The following is an 18,869-nucleotide window of genomic DNA, read 5'->3' as shown; positions in this document are numbered from 1 at the left end:
CCATTTGTTTTGTACTGGAATCAGATTTTTTTTCTATAGAGAATTCAGCAAACTATTATCTAGATAAGAATATAGCACAGTGTATTAAATGAAGAAAAAGTCAATGTTGACAGGTGGGAAGCAGCAAATAGTTCTTAAGCAGAGAGCTTTAAAATGAGTAAGGTATCAAATAGGGAGCAATTCATCTTGGGATGTGTTCTTTCAATATATCAAATAATGAATGATAAGGAGGGAAATGTAAACACCAAGTTAATTAAATCCTCGGATGATATTGGACCAGGGAGGATAGTGTATATCAGAGCAGATGGAATGAAATTTCTGAATCATCTGGCAAATTTTAGGAGATGGATGGAAGAAAAGGAAGATGAGTTCCAATAGAATGTCAGACAGTTCATCAAAAGAGAAATTGTTGAATAAGAAAGACTGAAAAGGGGAAACTGTTAGGCTCATACTTTATAACAGCCTTTTGTCTGTGTGTATTAAAGTGAAATATTAGAATCATATAATCATTAAGGTTGGAACAAAACCTCCAAGATTTTAGAGTCCAACCTGTGACCAAACATCACTAAGTCAACTAAACTATTCCACTTATTTAGCACCTTGTACATTCATTTTTTGAACACTTCCAGCAATGGTGACTGGATGTCACCAAAGTTTAACCATCCTTTCAGTGAAAAAATTCTTCCTTATGTCCAACCTGAACTTCCCCTGGCACAGCTTGAGTCCATGTCCTTTTGTTCTGTCACTGGTTTCCTGGGAGCAGACTCTGGCTACAGCCTCCTTTCAGGCAGTTGTAGAAAGTGATATGGTCCCTCCTGTGCTTCCTTTTTTCCAGGCTAAACACCCCCAGCTCCCTCAGTCACTCCTCATAGGACTTACTCCAGACCCTTCATCAGCTTCATTGCCCTTGTCAGTCTGGACTCATTCCAGCAGCTCAATGTCTTTCTTGCAATGAGGGAAAAACAAAACTGAACACAGGATTTGAGGTGCAGCGTCAAGTAAAGTTAAGCATTAAGCTAATTAAATTTAAACTAAACCCTATCTCCTGGAGGAGAGTTCTGAGAATGTGTTGCTTTCTGGTTTCACCAAAACAAAGAGCATTAACTGAAGATGTAAGTGACATTCTGGAAATTACAGTGGATAAGCATGAGAGAGATGGGATTAGAAGTGTGAATTTCTCCTCCTCTGTGGCTGGTCATCACTGTCATTTGAGATTAAACCTGAGACACAGTCTTGGGATCTCCATCTCACAATGATGACAAATATGGTGGGGATTAGTGTGGAGGTGCAAGACACTGATTTTGTGGAAGAAGTCTCACGTGTCATTAGTTGTTGTGTATAATGACAAGACCAGTCACACCCAATGGTGTTTCTTTGTATATATGCACATCAGCTTCGGGGGTCCTGGTCAATAGGAGCTGATATTGAACCTGCAGGAGAGACCCCTTTGGCTTAGACCCTGACTCTGTGCCAGAGGTGTTAATTCTGCTGTGATGGCCAGCCTCTGTTGTGTTCAGTCACCTTGTCTTGCAGCAGTGTCTCACACCCAGTGCATTGTAGATCTCAGCATATTTATGATAAGTGAGGGTGGGAAGGGTTAGGAAAAGCATGATGTATTTGCAGTAATTAAACACTAGTCCTGTATCTCTCTGTCTCTTACCAAATCACTCACCTGTTTTGTTTGGGATCACCTGTTCTCTGTAAGCTTCTTAAATGTGACTCAAAGAGAAATGCTAAAAGGTAAGGCTCTGTTAATATGAGCACATAAAAAGGTAAGAGCTTGAAGGAATTTAAAAATTCAAGGGATAAAAATTTCTTTATTTTGAATAACCTACGGCAGCTGCACAGAGGCATCTTTGTATGGCTAGAAAGGTAATAGCAATGACACTGCTACCTGTGAATAATAATGTCATTATACAGGGCCTTGGCAGGACTGAAACTGGAACACTGCAGACAATAATAGTCCATTCACTCTGAAAAACAGAACTGGAAATAAGAAGCTGGAGCATAGTCAGAGAAAAACAAAGAGGAGGTCAAGATAGTCAGGACTGCATTGAGCTCATCTGTGATGTAATGCAGTATATTTTCTGGTAGATGATAAGCTTCTGCCAATGAATCTATGTACAGACTCAGCTGTAGGCTTTTGTTGACTTCAGAAATTCCTGCTCTAAGTTGGGTGATTTCATCCTTACTCTGCCATTTTATTCCAACTGTATATGGTTCAATCTATTGCTGGGCAGGTGTTCTTTCTTTACATTTTGGCCTTGCCAGTTGTCTGTATCCCCTTCCAGATAAGAGACTCTCTGCCTGAGGAAATGAGCATGTCTGACCATCAATGAACATCTGGAAGCCATCTGAAGTTGCATTATCACTATCTTGCAGACCTCTCCAACTGTCAGAGGCATATTTAGAGAATTTCTTTCTAGGCTTTCTGGCAGCTAAATTCAAGCAAAGATACTTTACAGACCCCAAGCCAATAATGACTTGCTTCATGATGCTGCCCCGAAGAAAACCTAGTTCTATAGGCACAATCACTGGTCTGTAGAGGATGTGAAGCTCATGGAGAACATCAACATCTTTCCTTAAAGGAAGTATAGCCAAGAGAGGCATTGTTTTAAAAAGAGAGTTTTCCAGATAAAAGATTGGCTTGTGACTGGACAAAGGCACTTTGTTTACCCAATGTAAAGCCCTAAGACAGGAAAGAGTTTGCAGGAGACATGGCAGATTTTTCTAGGGATTATATTACATTTTAGATAGAATATTTGTGTTTAGGTTTAATATGTATTGAGGATTCCATTTTATTACAGGAGTAACTGCTTCATTCCAACTGCAGAATTTGTTGTGAGATTTGCCTTTCTGTGTTTTTTTTTCTTATATTGTCTTAATTTTGAATTCTTTGTCTCTACTTAATCCAGTCCAGAGAGCCTGAGTGGGCTGACTTTGGAGAGAACTGTGATATGCCCGTCCTTGTCTTCAGATTGATCTGCTGGCAGCTGTATCTGCCAGCACTTCAGTCAGCTGCTGCTCTCCTCCCCTTTTGTTTCTGCAGATACCTAGCTAGGATTTTAAATCCTGTGCTTTGTCATCCTTGTGATTTGCCAGCTTTTCTTTCCCCATCCCTAAGGTGTACGGGAGCTTGACTGGGAAAGCCTATGGCAGTGTGGATGTTAAACTAGAGTGGTCTTTTTTCCCCAGGCCACTCTATCCAAATAAGTATTTTGCCCTTTGGTATAATATGTCCCCTGAGCATATTTGTAAATAGAAAGGAGCTGCCAGGGGTGTGAAACTCACGTATGTACTGTCTGGCTTTCCTGAGTCCTCATCCCATGCAGTTCTCCCGTTCTTACTTCAATGGAAAATACCCAAACCCTGGCTTGAGGAAACTGCATTAGACTTCCAGTGCTGGTTAATATGTAATAATTAGAGATGCAAAAAACTTGAAACAGCATCTGAAATCTGCAATGTGGTTGCATCAATATGCATCAGTATGGAAAGGGGTCTGAGGTCTTTGGTGATCTTGATACCCCTGTACATTCCATTCCTGCTTTTTGACCTCACTCCTGCACTTGTGCTGTACTGTGTTGTGCTCTTCTCCAGGAGGCAGAATGAGGATATTTGTCCCAGGAGAGTGCTGCCCTACATCTGTATGGCCCCTTCTCCAGCCACATCCTGCTCTTTCTCACAGTGTGTTAATGCAAACAATGCTTGGCTGTTGCTACCAACAATCCTTGTTTGGCTCCACAGCTGTCCATCCAGCTGTTGCTGTTTACAACATGAATATTAGCCACCTTGCCTTCCAGGCTTCTACAGAAACTGATGCTGCAGGTATTTACACTGGTGTGGAGACAAGGGATATCCTGTCTCAGTGAGTAGCATTTACCAAGTGAGGAAGAGGACCAATATTTGCACTGCTTCCATGCCATCTGTCACCTCTCTGAGATGACCACCAAAGGCAGCAGTATAAGCAACAGAAAGCTTCCTATAAATATTGAAACAGACCAAAGATAAGTATTGAAGTGTGTTACTCTAAAGCAGAAATACAGTTTGCAGTGAGATAAGCAGATAACTACTCTGTCAGTGAGTGCATGAATGTGGAGAAATATGTCCAGCACACTCTACCTCATCGGGGTTGCTGTTCTGCAGCATTTTATCACTTAATGATGTAACAATAAAATTTCAAAAAGCAGAATGCAATAGGTGGTACAGTCATTACAAATGCTCTACTTTAATTTTTTTTGATTACTTTTTGATTACTTCAGGCAAAATTGGTAGGACATGAGTTTATAGAGAGGAAAGGCACTTTACAAAATAGAAATTGAAATTGGTAAGGAAAAAGGTGTACAACGGGATTTCTTGTTATAATAAAATGAATTGTGTGTTCTTTAATCAAAGGAATACATTTTGAGAACATTTTGTAGAAATGACCTTAAAAAGGTTGTCATGGAGAAGAATTAATGCAACATTAATTAAGAATATTGACCCAAAAATTTGGTACAGAAAGTACATGTACTTTCAGAGAACAAAGTTGCCTCAGTTTATAATTATAGTTGAATGTAGCTCTCATAGTGATTTTATAGACCTTTTTAATGGAGTAAGTGAATGGTGTAAGCTGTTGCTTCTCTCCTGTAATAGTCAGCAATGAGTAGTCAGAAATATGGGTTCTCCATAAATACTTCAGGCAATATTTAGATAATTTTATTCAGTTTGGAGGGAATCTCACTTGGTCTGAGAGGTTGCTTTCAGATTGCTGTGGGAGTCATGAACAAGGAAGAACCGTGTTTATAAGGGTGTCCATCAGAGGTGCAAGTCTGTTCTCTGTTGCCACCAGTGGTATTTCAATCTCCATGTATTTTTGAACTTCTCGTTCATAGTTAGGTTCTTTTCTTCTCTCCTCTTCCTCAGTCCTCTGTTACAAGTCCAGCTCCCAAAAGGTAATTGGACAACTTTTGCTACTTTAGTGTTCCAGCCCACTCCAGTGGAATCTTCCTGAACCTGCACTGTGTGTCATAGAAATGCACAAATCTCGGTTTGTGATTTACAGGAAGAACATTATCCATATGGGTGCCTGTTCAGCTGTCCCACTTTCTTACCCCTATCATCATGCCTTCAACATACTTCCTCTTGTTAAGGATGTTGTAGACCTGGAAATGCTTCTTTAGTCACATCTGGGCCCTTGAGAGTATAAAAAGCTGAAAAAGGGTGATTTCATTTTCTCTTGCCCAGTCAGAGAGAATTAAATGGAACTGAGATATACTAAAACTAATGGTTCTTATAGGATTCTAAAAATAATAATGATTTAGCAGGTTTCTATTTGAAGAAAATTTGGTGCTAATTAATTCCATAGTTTTTTGAGTCATCCATGTTGTTACACTAGCGAATCAAGGACTCAGCTTCTGTAAAAAAGAGAAGGAAACTTTTGCAAGCTCTAGTATATACTGTAAGAATATGTTTGAAGTTGGAAGGAAAAAAATGTGAATAAACAACCAGAAATTAAACTTGATCAGTTTAAAAAAACCAGGAGAGAATGGCTAATGAAATTAGAATCATAACCCTTTGCAGTCCTGCACAAAACAGTATATAAATTTAATTGGACCCACTGGGTTTTGCAAGCTTACTCGTCTAAGGGGCTGATCATTGCTTTAATGGAAACATCATCCTTCACAGTGTCAGGAGAGCACATGGGAATCTCTGATCACACATGCCAGATGTCACATTTTGTGACACTTTTAAACCTTGAAAAGTTGTTGTAGTTTTGGAAATCCATAAAAGCAAAGGATAGCATGCTTTGTTCAGTAGTGGTTCTTTTATAAAAGGCTATTGGTACTGAAATGCTGTCAATAATCAACTCCTCTGGTAAAATGGTGTCAAAGTGTATACATATAAATTAAGGCTTAAATAATGTTGTGAAGTATTGTATGTTGACCTCATAAAATGAAGTGACTATCTTGATTTTTGCTGCAGAAAATATTTTAAAATCTTTGATAGTAGTAAATGCAGCTTCTTTGAACAATCGCACCATTTGTTGTAGCTAGGCTTTTACTGAAAAAATGTGAATTGAGCCTTGGACTCCAAAATGTTCTAGAACAGTGCAGTAGTCCATTTTGCTTTCTGCAGACTATGAAAGATGGTCTCTGATACAAGTTTCAGATTTGGATGGCTTCCAGCAATCCTTCTCTGATCTCTGTTCTGCTGGTGCTCTGAAGAAGGAGTCATGCATCAGGAAGCCATTGTGATAGACAGAGCCACACTGCAGAGAGACAAGCCAACTAAAACTGGAGAAACAGCAGATAACCGATGGATACAATCAGCAAAATTCAGGGAAACAGTGGGACAGTACTGATCCAGAATATGACTGAGATACAGGGAGCACAGCAGGAGCCTGTTTTCTTACATATCAGAGGAAAGAGGAGTCTTAAGAAGGAATTTGAAGGGAGATAATGAGATAGCTCTGCAGATGTTTACTGTGATTCCCTCCTAGGCATGAAGGAAAGTGTGGGAGGAACATGGAGGCGCTTGTTTGAATATTTGTCATGTGGGGGTGGAAGCTGATAGTGTGGGTTATCAGAGAGAGATTATTGCATCTCTGGTGCAGCAGAGTTGGAGCAGCAGAAGAACATAAGGAAACTGCTTCAGCCATCAGACAGTCAGTTCCTTGGAGTTCATCAGTACTGAGATGTGGTTTTGGTAGGACAAGTAAAAGAGAAGAACAAGCATGTGAGAAGAGTTGTTTAGTTGATCTCATTATGATTCTGGAGAATGTCAGTGATGTTTTTCTAAGGAATCAGGAATTCAGCTCCATTAGCTTTATTGACTGTGTCTTATGACTGTATCCAGAACTTAGTGTGCTCACACAAAGATACCTAAATGTGGATCCTAGTAAGAACTGAATATCAAGGACATAACATCTCATGCTGCTGGTTTAAATCCTTCTTCAGCTGACATTGGTAAGAGCTTTGCCTGAAACCTCAGACTAGGATTTCACTTTTTGTGCTCTATGCAGTACTTTGTATCCAAGCATTTTGTTCAGCTTGCTGATGATGATTCTTTAATTAAAATTTCCTATGAGCTCTTGATTTAACTCCCCTATCCATCTGTTATTGTACTAATATCCCAGATAATGTCTTACAGTAGCTCCCAGAGAGCCTAGTAAAAAAAACCGATAACATCATTTACTGTTGGGTTGTGAAATGCAATCAAAGCATTATCTTTTCTAAGGGCTCCTACAACCTGAAGTAAAGCATGGCACTGAGAGCCAGGTCCAAGAGGTGTGAGCGGGTATCTCCACACATCACTATGCAGTTCCTTATGGAAAATAATGAATTGGATCTCAAAAGTAGTACAGCTGCCTGTGTTCTTGAGACAGTTTAAGGGCAGCCCCGTGTTATTGCAGTACCATTGCCCAGCATTGGAACAAGCTGGTTTAGTGCTTGTTGGGCTATTTTGGTACCACTGCACTGTAGAATGGAAGTGTGCTTTAAATAGAAAATGTCTGTAAGATGCTTTTTAATAATGTGCTCTGCTATTTTTTCTGATGTATTCTATTTTGAAGAGCTTTTTTTTCTCTATCTAAGCTGAAAAATTGTGCCACAATAATAACTAAGAGCACTCCTAAGACTGGCAGTAAATATATGTGAAAAGAACAACTTGTTATTTGAATAAGTTTGCCTGAAGGGGCAATTTCTAAACTTCTAGTAAAATTCCATTCCCTTCCTTCATGTTAATTAAATAAAAGCTGGGAGGATATGAGAGCATAGCATGGTAGTGTGATATATCTGGGCCACAGCTCAAGAAGTAAAAAGTCATCTTACCCCCCTTGTCTTTTTATTGAGCGCTGTGATATTTAATTTTCAATAAGGAACTGCATTTATGCAAAAGTTTTCTGTCCTACCAAATGAAAGGAGGAACATGCTGACAGGAAACAAAAATTGCATAATCTCTGCAGAAGTCTATGACTGAATCACTGCTCTGTTCAACCCTGTGCCATTTCATATGGCATCAGAAGGTTTCTTGCTTCCACTGGCCTGAATAAGAAAAGGATAAATGACCACTGCCATTCAGGCATCAGGGCCACATTTGTCTCAGTTATAAATTACCCCCCCGTAGTAAAATGGGATTAAATAGTGCATGTTTATAACCTCCAACGAAATCTTCTAGGGAGATCATGTTATGCTTGGAATCAGTCTTTTCAGGCACTCTGAGTGGTGGAGTGGGTTAACACAGTAGCAATGTTTCTCCAGGTTTTCCCCCATTTCTCTTTTTCACACTTGGAAGCAGTGACTTCTGGCTGCGATGTGCTGGACCACATGCAGACACAGCAGGAGGCCCTTGGCTTCTCTGACTGCATCTGCTGTCCAAGCAACTGCTCCTCACTCCCTCAGAGGAAGACACAGTGGGCAAATAGAAATATTTTGCAGGCCAGATGGGGCTAATGGACCACAAACTGGATCATTCTGACCAAAATGCATATTTAATTGCAGGTTGTTTCTTGAATTTCTGGCAGGCACTGTGCTTGACTGGTTTCTGGTGACCAGATCTAGTTTTGCATTTTTCCACTCCTGATCATGTCAGTATTATTCAGAAGCACTCAGACTTTCCAGGAATTTCTAAATCCCTCTGAGATCAGACACACATACATACATCCAGGTAGTCCTCAAGCAGTGCAGTTATGTTAAGTGGCACTCCTACAATAAATAAATGTTGTCACATCCACTGCGGTAATTTCTGGAAAAACGTGCTCTGATTGTTTTTGTTTCATTAGGTTGTGTTTTTCATTCAAAATGTTGGCTTTAGGTTTGTGTTTCCAAAGGAAAGTTAATGCTGCTTGTCCAGAATGTAAGGAATTTCCCTCAGGCCTGCGCTTTTGCTCTTCATATCTTTAGGAGCAATTCTCTAGATTTCACCAGGTGGGGCTGATTAGGGTAACATGTATATGAAGCTGGCTAGGAATGGCAGGGTTGCTGGTCTTTGTTATCCAGTTATTTTGGGGTTTTTTTTGTTTGTTTGTTCATTTGTTTTTGACATACTCTGAAATCCCCAAATTAAATCTCCGTTACATCTGTTACATATACATCTGAGATCCATAACATTTGTGGACTTCTTTCAGAATATCCCTTGGACCAGGTTATTTCAGTGTTACAACCTGCTTCTCAGCATTTCCCATGTTGCTTATTTAAATAAGAGCTGCTCCTTTACATCCTCTGTCAAACAGTGCAACTTTTAGATCTCTTAAAGCAGCTGCTGCTGCACTCTGCACCAGCAGTGGTATCATGTCATTAGTGGAAAATAAAGCCTGGTTAAAGTGTTATGTAACAGGAAACATTTAATGAGCAGATACTTAAAGTTCTGTTTACTTTGTTTGCACATGACCAGTGAAGTTTTTCTTGGCTGTATTGTGTAAAACAATATGTCCGTCCTAAGTAAGGAGTGAATTTGTTTTTCTAATATTCCCATCATGGTGGAACTAACATATATGACATTGCAAAGCTTTGAGATTCTCCAAGAGAATGTAGAATACTATAGACAGTATAAATGCAGAAATAAGAGTGTTGAAGTGAGGGGGAGAACGACCATCCTATAATGCATCGAACTCCAACTTTATTGATCGATCAGTCACTTTAAATAACAGTGTTAATTAACTTCATGCATATTCCAAAATCCAGGTTTACGATAGGCTAACAGAGAAAACTCTAACCACTCCTTTTGTTTTACAATACCGTTGATTGTTTACATCAAACAAAATCAGTGTTCTCACTGTGATACGAACGGTTCTCAAAACTTCCATAACTGTTCCCAGGGTGCCATCTTTTCCCAGAGAGGATGTTACCTTTGTTATGGGAAGACTGCCTGAGAACTTTGTTGTTTATGCAAGGATGCCTGAGAGAGACTAATTGTTTATAGAAGTCAGGCTGGAAACTGCTTTGAAACTGCTTCACAGCTACCTGTTACTTTTCTCTCAGCTGCATGGCTTCGTGGCCTTTTTCTTTAAGCCATGCTTGAACTAAACTCCCGACATAAGAGTAAGCATATTTAGGTTGAAGATGGTTTAGTTATAAAATGTGGTTGCTTAAAAACATTTCTAATGCCTTCTGATGATGTCTTTGGCTGGGCCAGTGTCTTCTCCCTTTCTTTCCAGATAGGACATCAAGTATGGAGTTGGTAAGACAGGACTTAGTTAAAAATCAGCCTTCAGATCCATCAGAAAGTTTGTAGTTATCTGTATTCAATTAAGGCATCCAGAAGAAGAAGCCTAACATATGAGGCATATCAAGCAACAATAGGAAAGGGCTGGAAAAAATTTCCTAAAAAGGACCATATTGGCCAAAGTCACCCAGACAAGACATTGTCTTGACTGGTAAGATGATGCCAAGGGTCAGACTACAAAACAAAAAGAAATGAGATCAGACTGAGAACTTAAGTTATGGCTAAAGTCCAGCCCTCCAAAGGAATTAATCAGATGAGGTTTGGATGGCTTTGTCTGGGAAAGATGTCTTCTCTGCCTTTAATTCTCTGGCTGTTGTTATAAAGGAGACTCTTAGGCCCTTTCATAAGACATGCAGTATGTGCAGTTTGGTTGTGCAATAAGTACCAGTGTGTGTGCATGAAACTGATGTGTGTTGGAGCTCCTTAGTGGACTCAGGCCAAAGCTTGCTCTTGGTCAGCAGACCTGTGGGCAAGTACTGTTCCCTTAGCTGCTGCACACAGTGCTGGTCCCACCATACTTGGCTGTGTTCAGCAGTTACCTCCATAAAACTGATCCAGTGAGTCAGTCATACACAGAACAGGCCTTGAGTAAATGTCCTGTTCAAGTTCTCTTTGTAGCAGTTTCTAAAGATGAATCTGTTACTGAGGTAAGATATGCAGTTGGTTTTCCATAGAAAATGAACAGAGTGGTAGAGTGTATGAAATCTTACAGCCCATAAATTTTGAGCTGTCTATGGGTGACCTTCCTCAGATTGTCAGCAGTGTAGGAAAGATCTTGTAGGAGGCCAAACTTTTGAAAATACCTAAAGCTGACTTTTAAATTATAATCAATGTACTATCCAGTACTACCTGAAGTGTTAAAAATGGGTTGGGAATGGGACACAATCTCCTAAATAATCTTTAAGATCAAGTGGACAGAATAGTTATAATAATGATAGGTATGAGTCAAAGGGGAAAAAAATCAGCAGTTTTTCTCCCTCTTCAGAAAATGTGTATAAGATGAACCTCCTAGGCAAGCCTAGCCAAACTACTTCATTTCTTAGTATGACCCTCCAAGTCATGGTTTCTAGTGCCATTTCTTTGTCCTCTAACACCAGACAAAATAGGAAGCCATAATTTAGTCACCTCCACTTGTTGAATTAAAAAATAACTTGTCTAATCATGGAACATGCCAAAAGATTTTAGGTAACAGTTTTTCTTACCACCTGTACATTCATTTCTGCCCACATAAAGTTTTCCAGGAAAAGGATTTTTACGTTCTGCATCTGAAAACTAATACAAATTTTAAAACAAATTCCTTGTAGGGTTTTAATTCCAGCTTGTTTTTCTTTACCTTTGTCTGATCTTAACAGCTTCCTCTAAAAGTGTGATTTTTGCTCTTTATGCAGACTGTATGTGGATGGACCTTTTGGAAGTCCCTTTGAGGAATCTCTGAACTACGAGGTCAGCCTCTGCGTGGCTGGAGGAATTGGGGTTACACCATTTGCATCTGTGCTCAACACATTGCTGTAAGTGAGCTTAAGCCTTTAAAGCCATTTTGCCCCAGTTTACAGCAACAATGAATGTCAGAAAGGCTTTGAGTGTCTTAAAAAACTTCCACGGGCATAAGTGAATGATTCCTTGAAAAGAGGTAGAGGACTGAGATGTCCCTAAAGGGTATAAATCCTCTCATACCTCTCTGTAACCCAAAGTGTTGTGGCAGGGATGCACCTGAACTGGGACAGTGTCACCAGCCTCTGTATCCTGCCACCAGTCAAGCCTGTGATTAATCTAGTCACAGCCCTTGGCAGGACTTGTTCCCCCAGTCCCAGCTTAGATGAGACTGCATACTGCAACAGTTTTTGGGAGTCAGACAATTGTGATAATCCTTCTGCTGGAAATGCAGGACCAACTCTCCTGGTTAGACTTTTTAAATGTCTAAGCTTGAGGTTTTAATATAAGGGGATCAGTCTGAATTCAGATAGTATGCAGATGTTTAACTTCATTTGAAAAGTTTAAATTTTAGATATGCATTTTTCTATTTTTCCTTTCTTGTTCCTCTCTCTATTTTAAAATTTCATTTTAATGTAAAGCCTTTGATATTCTATGCAGATTAAACCTTCCACCTCTTGTTTTTCTGTCACATTGACAGCATGGTCCCCACTAAATCTTATGCTATGTGAAATAAACTTCCTTTTATGATTGCTATTGATTTTATTTATATTTGCTAGAGTAATTGATTAAGGGCTCCAGTCACAGGTTAAGTGAGTGTATCACATGGCCAGTATAAACAGTCAGCCAAAGCAGCAAACCTTCCCTGAGATGCCATCTGGCTTTGGGAGGGCTTTACAATGCACAGTTAAAGCATTTCTTGCAAGATGAGCATGCCATGGTCAGCTCTAACTCTAAAGTGAAGTGTGGAATTTAGGTGCTGTACACATTCTTCTGTCCTTAACCTGGGCTGGACCTGACAGTGCCAAGTGCTGCTGAAAGTTATTAGCCTTGTGTATCTCATGGTGCTGCGGCCCCCAAAGACCATTTTGAGCTCCCTCATTTTCTTTCTGTGAGAGCATACAGATCACCTCAAAACCAGGGTGCATTTTTGCTGAAAGCCTGGGGCTCAGGTGGATAAAATGACTGTTTTCCTTGTGATGGATTATCCCTGACAGTGTTTAGCAAAAATGTCATGGAACACAAAGATGGGCCAGCAGCAGGTAATTAGATGTTTCTCTCTAATATGTGTTAGCCAAGGCTGTAGGAATTCTCACAGACATTGCAAGAAAATGGTAGCTTCCAAAGGATTTTGCAATGTCCATTTATCTGCATAAAGCCATAAATTGACTTCCAAGGAGCTAATTCCATAGCCTGGCTTTTTAGCTGCTCTTCCCTTGTGCACTGTACAATGTACAAGGGAATCATTCTGGAGAAAAGTAACAGTCTGCTTCCCTCCTCAGTATTTAAACATCAACAAGACACTAGTTTAGTGGCTGATCTGTGTGTGTCTTTGCCCTGGCTTGGAAGCAGATATTGGCAGGTATGAAGATGCAAACTGCCTGATGGTGCCAGCTCTGCAGAGCAGCCAGGCCAGTCCTGTTGTGTCAAGGACACTCAGGTCTAGGAGAGATCCAAAGTCTGTCCTTGAAATCTTGTTTCCTGCTCCGTTGTTTTTCTGTTGTATGTACATAATTTGATTCATGCCCCTGCCCTTCCCTCCACTTAGCTGTTGAACCCTGTGCCCTGTTTTAAGAAATTATGATGTACTTTAGGGAAAGCTAGAGGCTTTTTAGGGAAAGCTAGAGGCACAAGAGTCTGTAAATAATGGCTGTTATGGGGAGTGTAACACAGAAACACACAAGAAATGGGGGTTGTAATGGGGGATTGCACCTCTCCTGCACAATATATCCTGCTGGAGGTTCACACAGGCATATGTGTCTGGGGTGCTATTTTAAATCTATGCTGGACTTGTTTGATGAAGTCTGGCAGTCCAGCCTCTTTATCCTGATGCAGTGTTTCATCACCCAGAGTGGTGTTTGTTACTGAACTGGGGCATTTCAATACAAAATGCCTTGCATTTTTATCTTTTATTCCTTTTTTAATGAAAAGCACTTATTTTCCTTGCTACTGCTTACAGTTCTCTTGTCATATCTGATCAGATTGTGACTCTTTCTAAGTGCTTGTCTTAGTCAGGCAGTCAGAAAGAGATGGAGGAAATCGTGATTGGAAAGTCTGCAGTTAACAAATAGAAAATTGGAAATCAGGACTTGAAAGACACTGTACTCCCCAGTCTGAAAGCACTTTTTAAACTCTCTCTGGGGAGTTTACACAAAAGGTGAGTTCTAGGTTCTATGTGCTGCTGAGGTGCTGCTGATGTTTCCATCCTTGCTCCTCAGGGCAGAGGTGTGGGGAGGCAGGGCACTGGTTGGAGCCATCACTTATATAGATCTATTAACCCTATATCCTGGCTGGATATGCCAGCAACTCTACAGTTTGGAATAAAGTACAGTGACTATGGAGAGATGTGTCATGAAACTTTTCGACCAGGTCTGGCTCCTAGGACTGGAATTTTAATTTTAATTTTAAGTGAACAGGCTATGGCCTTCTCTATCTGAAAATCATTCTAGGAGGAAAAGGAGGAAACTGTGCACTGACCATTTCAGTGATTAGAACAGCAAAAACCACATCGTTGGCTAACTAAGAAAATGCTTCCTGAATACTTTTGCTTTATTTGAACTCATTATTCATCAGGATATTTTTATTTCTATTTTCTTTACTAGTTAATTCAAGTCCTTCCTTTGTACTTATTTGTGTTTTAATTGAATTAGAAATCTGACACGAGAGTCCTGTTTTTCTAAGTGCAATGCCAGAATTTACCCATGGTTGCACTTTATGCACCAACATTTTCTGAGGTCTGTAATGTGTCACACAGTTCCCTAACACAATGGAGCTCTGATTTCATTTGGTCTTTGTGATTTTGCTACTGTACTAATTATAATCAACCAAAGCCTTTCATACAGAAAGGCAAAATTAAGTCCTGACATGATTACATTTGTCAATATTTTCCACTTACAGGCTTCTTTATAAACCTAATAAAGCATTGACATAATACACTTGAACTTAGAATGTCCCCTTTGCTTTGAAATAAAAGTTTGATGATGATATATGAGTCCATATTTGCTGCCCAAATCGTCTGTATAGCTGACAATTTCCAAGTGTGGAAGCACTGTCTGTGATGGCTGCTAGCTCTGTGCTAGATATTTAATATTCTCAGGATCATCTGAATAGGCTGCTTTGGTCAATTCAGCGTCTGATGTGTCATAGCTTGAAGAACAACTTAGCAGTTAGCTTCTAAAGGAAATTCATGTTTCCATTAATAAATATACAGCATCCTAATTAATGTTTCCATTTAAAATTACAATTTTTAACTACCCACACATTTTATTTTCAAGTGATGGTTGGAAATGCTACAAGCTCAGAAGACTCTACTTCATCTGGGTGTGCAGGGACATTGAGTCTTTCCGCTGGTTTGCAGATCTGCTCTGTATGTTGCATAACAAGGTAATGGGTGTTGCTTGGAGGGATCCTGACAACTTAAATGCAAGGTATGCCCACACCACACACCTGGCATTCTGTACAGGATGGCAGCCTTGCTCAAAATGAGTGAGCTCCAGCAGTAGCTTGGGCTTTCTGATCCAGGCTTCATTTGTTCTTGGTTCAAAACCAGTTTGAGTGTCCATCACCAATGTTTCATTGCAGTGTTGCCATGTTCCAGTAGTCTGGACACTTGCCTGTGTCCAGACTACTTTATGAGAAGGAAGAAGAAGCACATGCAGTCTGGGAAGCCTTGAGTGGCCTTTAGTCATTTAGTCATTTGGCTAGTAGGCAGATTGAAAAGGGAGTGGGATTTATAATTTCAAGTATATTTTAAGAGCCATGTAGCTTCCTAAAATAATATTTTTTACACAGCACGATGTGCTATACAAGCACATCCTCTTCAATGAAAAGCTTACTTCATTGATGCTGAAACCCATGTGCCTCAGCATAGTAGGCACAAGTGACTTCATGCTTGCATTAAGAAAAAGAACATTATTTCACTAGCTGTTTTTATCATCCTCCCAGCTTTGGCAGGAGAATCGGCCAGACTATATAAATATCCAGCTGTACCTCAGTCAAACAGATGGAATACAGGTATGTGGCCAAATGTTGTTTGTAAACTAAACTAGACCTTGGAGTAATAGGCAATGCAAACTGTCAGTCAAAGGCAGAAGGGGATTACTGCAGATGGTAAAAACAGGAGTTGAGGCCATAAACTCGGGTGACTGATTCATTAATAGAGCAAGACAGCCAGTTCATCCCCACAGCATTAAGAGAGTCTCATGCCATACCCTTAACTTGATTAGGTGTAGGCAGAAATCCATATCTCCCTTTTCTAGGAACAAGGTCCTTCCAGGCCAGGCCACAGACCAGACAGTTGGCCGTGTTCGATGGTAAATCTGCATCGTTCCTGGGCTAAGAACCAAACCAGAATAATTCTAGGAACCTGCAAGCTCAAATCTTCTTTTCCATATCTGTTTTCGAAGAATCTAGCTATTTTTAAAAACTTTTTATTTCATTATCTCATATATAGATGAAAGGTAGAAATTTCTTGATGTGAAAGACTGGAAATTATACAGAACTGTCAGTTGACATGTATTGCCAACGCTAACGCCAGGCTAATTCCCCAACTCTTGTCATCTCCTGTAACTATTTATGCTTACAATCCTCATTTTACATGATGTAGCATATAAGCCTAGGTACAAGTCTTTACTGTGCCACATCAGGAAGCTTTCCATTGACTACAGGGGGCCCAGAGCCAAGCCTAACAATTACTGGAAAACATGAAATGCAGTGAAAAACCATTTCACTGCAGGATTTTGATCTGCCTGCCATCAGGTGGAGATAGCATAACATTCACTGCTCTGGTAGGAACACAATCCTGTAGTTAAAATGATGTAGTAGCTACAGTAATGACTATGACAAATGCAATGCCTGGACAGCATATGTTGATGGAAATGGAGTGCTTGAAAATACCTAATTGATGAACCTGCTATGTAATTTTTAGATTAAAATTAAAACCTGAAGCTGGACTGCAATGAAATATGATAGGGAAAGTGAAATAATAATCAATTCAAAGGAAGTTTTCTGATACTATATAGTATACAAATACTGCATAGTGATGCTAATTAAGCAGCTGCTGAATTTATTCAAGTCAGCTTTTTGATTGAAGTCCTACTTTAGAGTCACTTTTTTTGTGGCTGTTGAACAAAACTGCCATGAAGCATAGTGCTGCTCATCATTGCTCAAGGAGGAGTTAAGTCTCCATGGCCATACAGGTGGTGTGTTCACTGATGTTAGTCCAAAGTGCTGAGTGCTGCCAGAATTTGGGCAGTTACATTTCTTGCTCCCTTTGTGAGAAGCCCTTGTGCCTGTGTGGTAAGAGCTCACCCTGCAGCAAGTGCCTCTTGTCTATGAAAGCCCAAAGGAGGCTGAGTTGGCCAGGACTGTGTTTGCATTGGTGTGAGCAGTGTTTTGGGTTGTTCAGCAAGGGAGGGAATGTGGGAGCCTAGATAATGTGTAGCTCTCTGCCTCTTGCTGCTGTGTTAGGACAGCAAACCCAGGGTTGTGCCCTGCAGTGGGAGGGCATTTCACCTTATCAAAATGCTGGTGAGTTAGCATTCTGGAATGGAGTGGGTTCCATCTGGGGAGCAGTTTTGGCTGCTTTCTGCTGTTGCAGCAGCTCAAAACAGCTGGCAAACTACTCTCAGGGAGAAAAGTAAGATTTCCCTGGTTGCTTTTACAGACCTAGTCATCTTAATAGTTACTTGTACAAAGTTTAAAAAAAGACTTCAGACAAAAATATGATTTTTGCATCATCAGCATTTCTTCCAGCTTAGCATTAAAAGCCAGTGTGGGAATGAGTAACAGGAGCATGGTTATTGTTTTATGGATTAAATAAATTGATTTAAAAGTAATGTAGGAATTAATGAGCAGCTGCATGAGGGGACAATGTATATAACTAACACCAAGGAGAGCCATTGAAAAGATACTGAGCAGAGGTATTGGCGCATAAAATGGCTGCAGCTCCCATCACAGCTGTTTGGTACTTGTGCTCAGGTTTTACACCTCAGCACTCCGGCAAGTCAGCCAATAGCAGAAATGGGAGCCCTGGGTGATATGAGGCAATTTGCAAATCAGGCAGAATGGATTTTTTTGTTTCTTGCAGAAAATAATTGGTGAAAAATATCAAGCTTTAAACTCCAGGCTTTTGATTGGACGACCCCAGTGGAAGCTCCTGTTTGATGACATAGCAAAGTGCAATAGGAGGTAAGTGCTCATCCATGTGAAGGGTGCCACAGTTGGATGGCTGGGCATATCTGTTCCTAGCTATGTTTGTATGAAAATATTTCTAGGATTTATCTTGCTGAGAGATAGCCTATACAAACTGAAACACGGTGGTTTTTTTATGTTCAGAGCAGTTCAGCTTCTCATGCAGTTGAGATGTTCAGTGGCTCAGAAAATAAAAGTAGCAGATTTCCATCTCACTGCACAGTGATTACATGTGTTCTTGTCTGTGGCAATGTCAGCTTTCAACATATGCTGGTTCTTTATATAAAGTTACATTTCTTAAAATTGTTGATTCATGATTTGTAATGCTAGTATTCACAGAATTCACAAGGAAGAATTTGAATTACCTGTATTGTTTTTATTCAGAAGATTTATTGTCTTTTGGGTATTTCTGGCTATGTTTTATTCTCTGTTAAAACCTGGCAATGCCTTTTTACTGTGCTGGGAAAGCATATTATGATCTGAAGGACAAGAGAAGACATGCATATAGAATGTCTTTGTCCAGATCCAACTTTGTTGGTTGAGTATTTTTCCTGCTGCTGGCAGTTCATTGCCTCAAAAGCTGATCTGGAAGAAGGGACTGTGTGGATCTTCCCTAATTCACTTCTGGCAAAGTCAGTGGTGTGGGAGCAAACCCCCCTGAGCAGCTATTGACAGTAATCTGGGCACATTGGGTTTGAGAGGTGCTCTGCAGAACTTTCCCTCAAGAAATTTTTGTCCTCTCTTGCACTTGCAAAGTGAAATCTACCCTTGGCTTGTTGACTCGTCTCTTCTAAGGCTAGGTATGACCAGGGGACACAGAGCCCTGG

The 18,869-nt window shown here is 40.1% G+C and overlaps 1 protein-coding gene across 2 annotated transcripts in view; it reads left to right on the top strand.

Moving 5' to 3' along the window:
- NOX4 (NADPH oxidase 4) overlaps positions 1-18,869 on the top strand; it is a 110,135-nt gene that overhangs the window by 76,796 nt on the left and 14,470 nt on the right. For both annotated transcript variants that reach the window (XM_059467151.1, XM_059467152.1), the window contains 4 exons: positions 11,589-11,708; positions 15,126-15,234; positions 15,796-15,864; positions 17,939-18,039. In XM_059467151.1, the coding sequence (XP_059323134.1) occupies positions 11,589-11,708; positions 15,126-15,234; positions 15,796-15,864; positions 17,939-18,039 (399 nt within the window). The remainder of the gene's footprint in view (positions 1-11,588; positions 11,709-15,125; positions 15,235-15,795; positions 15,865-17,938; positions 18,040-18,869) is intronic.

The sequence above is a fragment of the Ammospiza nelsoni genome, chromosome 2, assembly GCF_027579445.1.
Source record: "Ammospiza nelsoni isolate bAmmNel1 chromosome 2, bAmmNel1.pri, whole genome shotgun sequence".
In the NCBI taxonomy this organism is placed as follows: domain Eukaryota; kingdom Metazoa; phylum Chordata; class Aves; order Passeriformes; family Passerellidae; genus Ammospiza; species Ammospiza nelsoni.
Note: the sequence above shows the minus strand (reverse complement) of the source record. Positions and strands in the feature narration are given on the sequence as shown.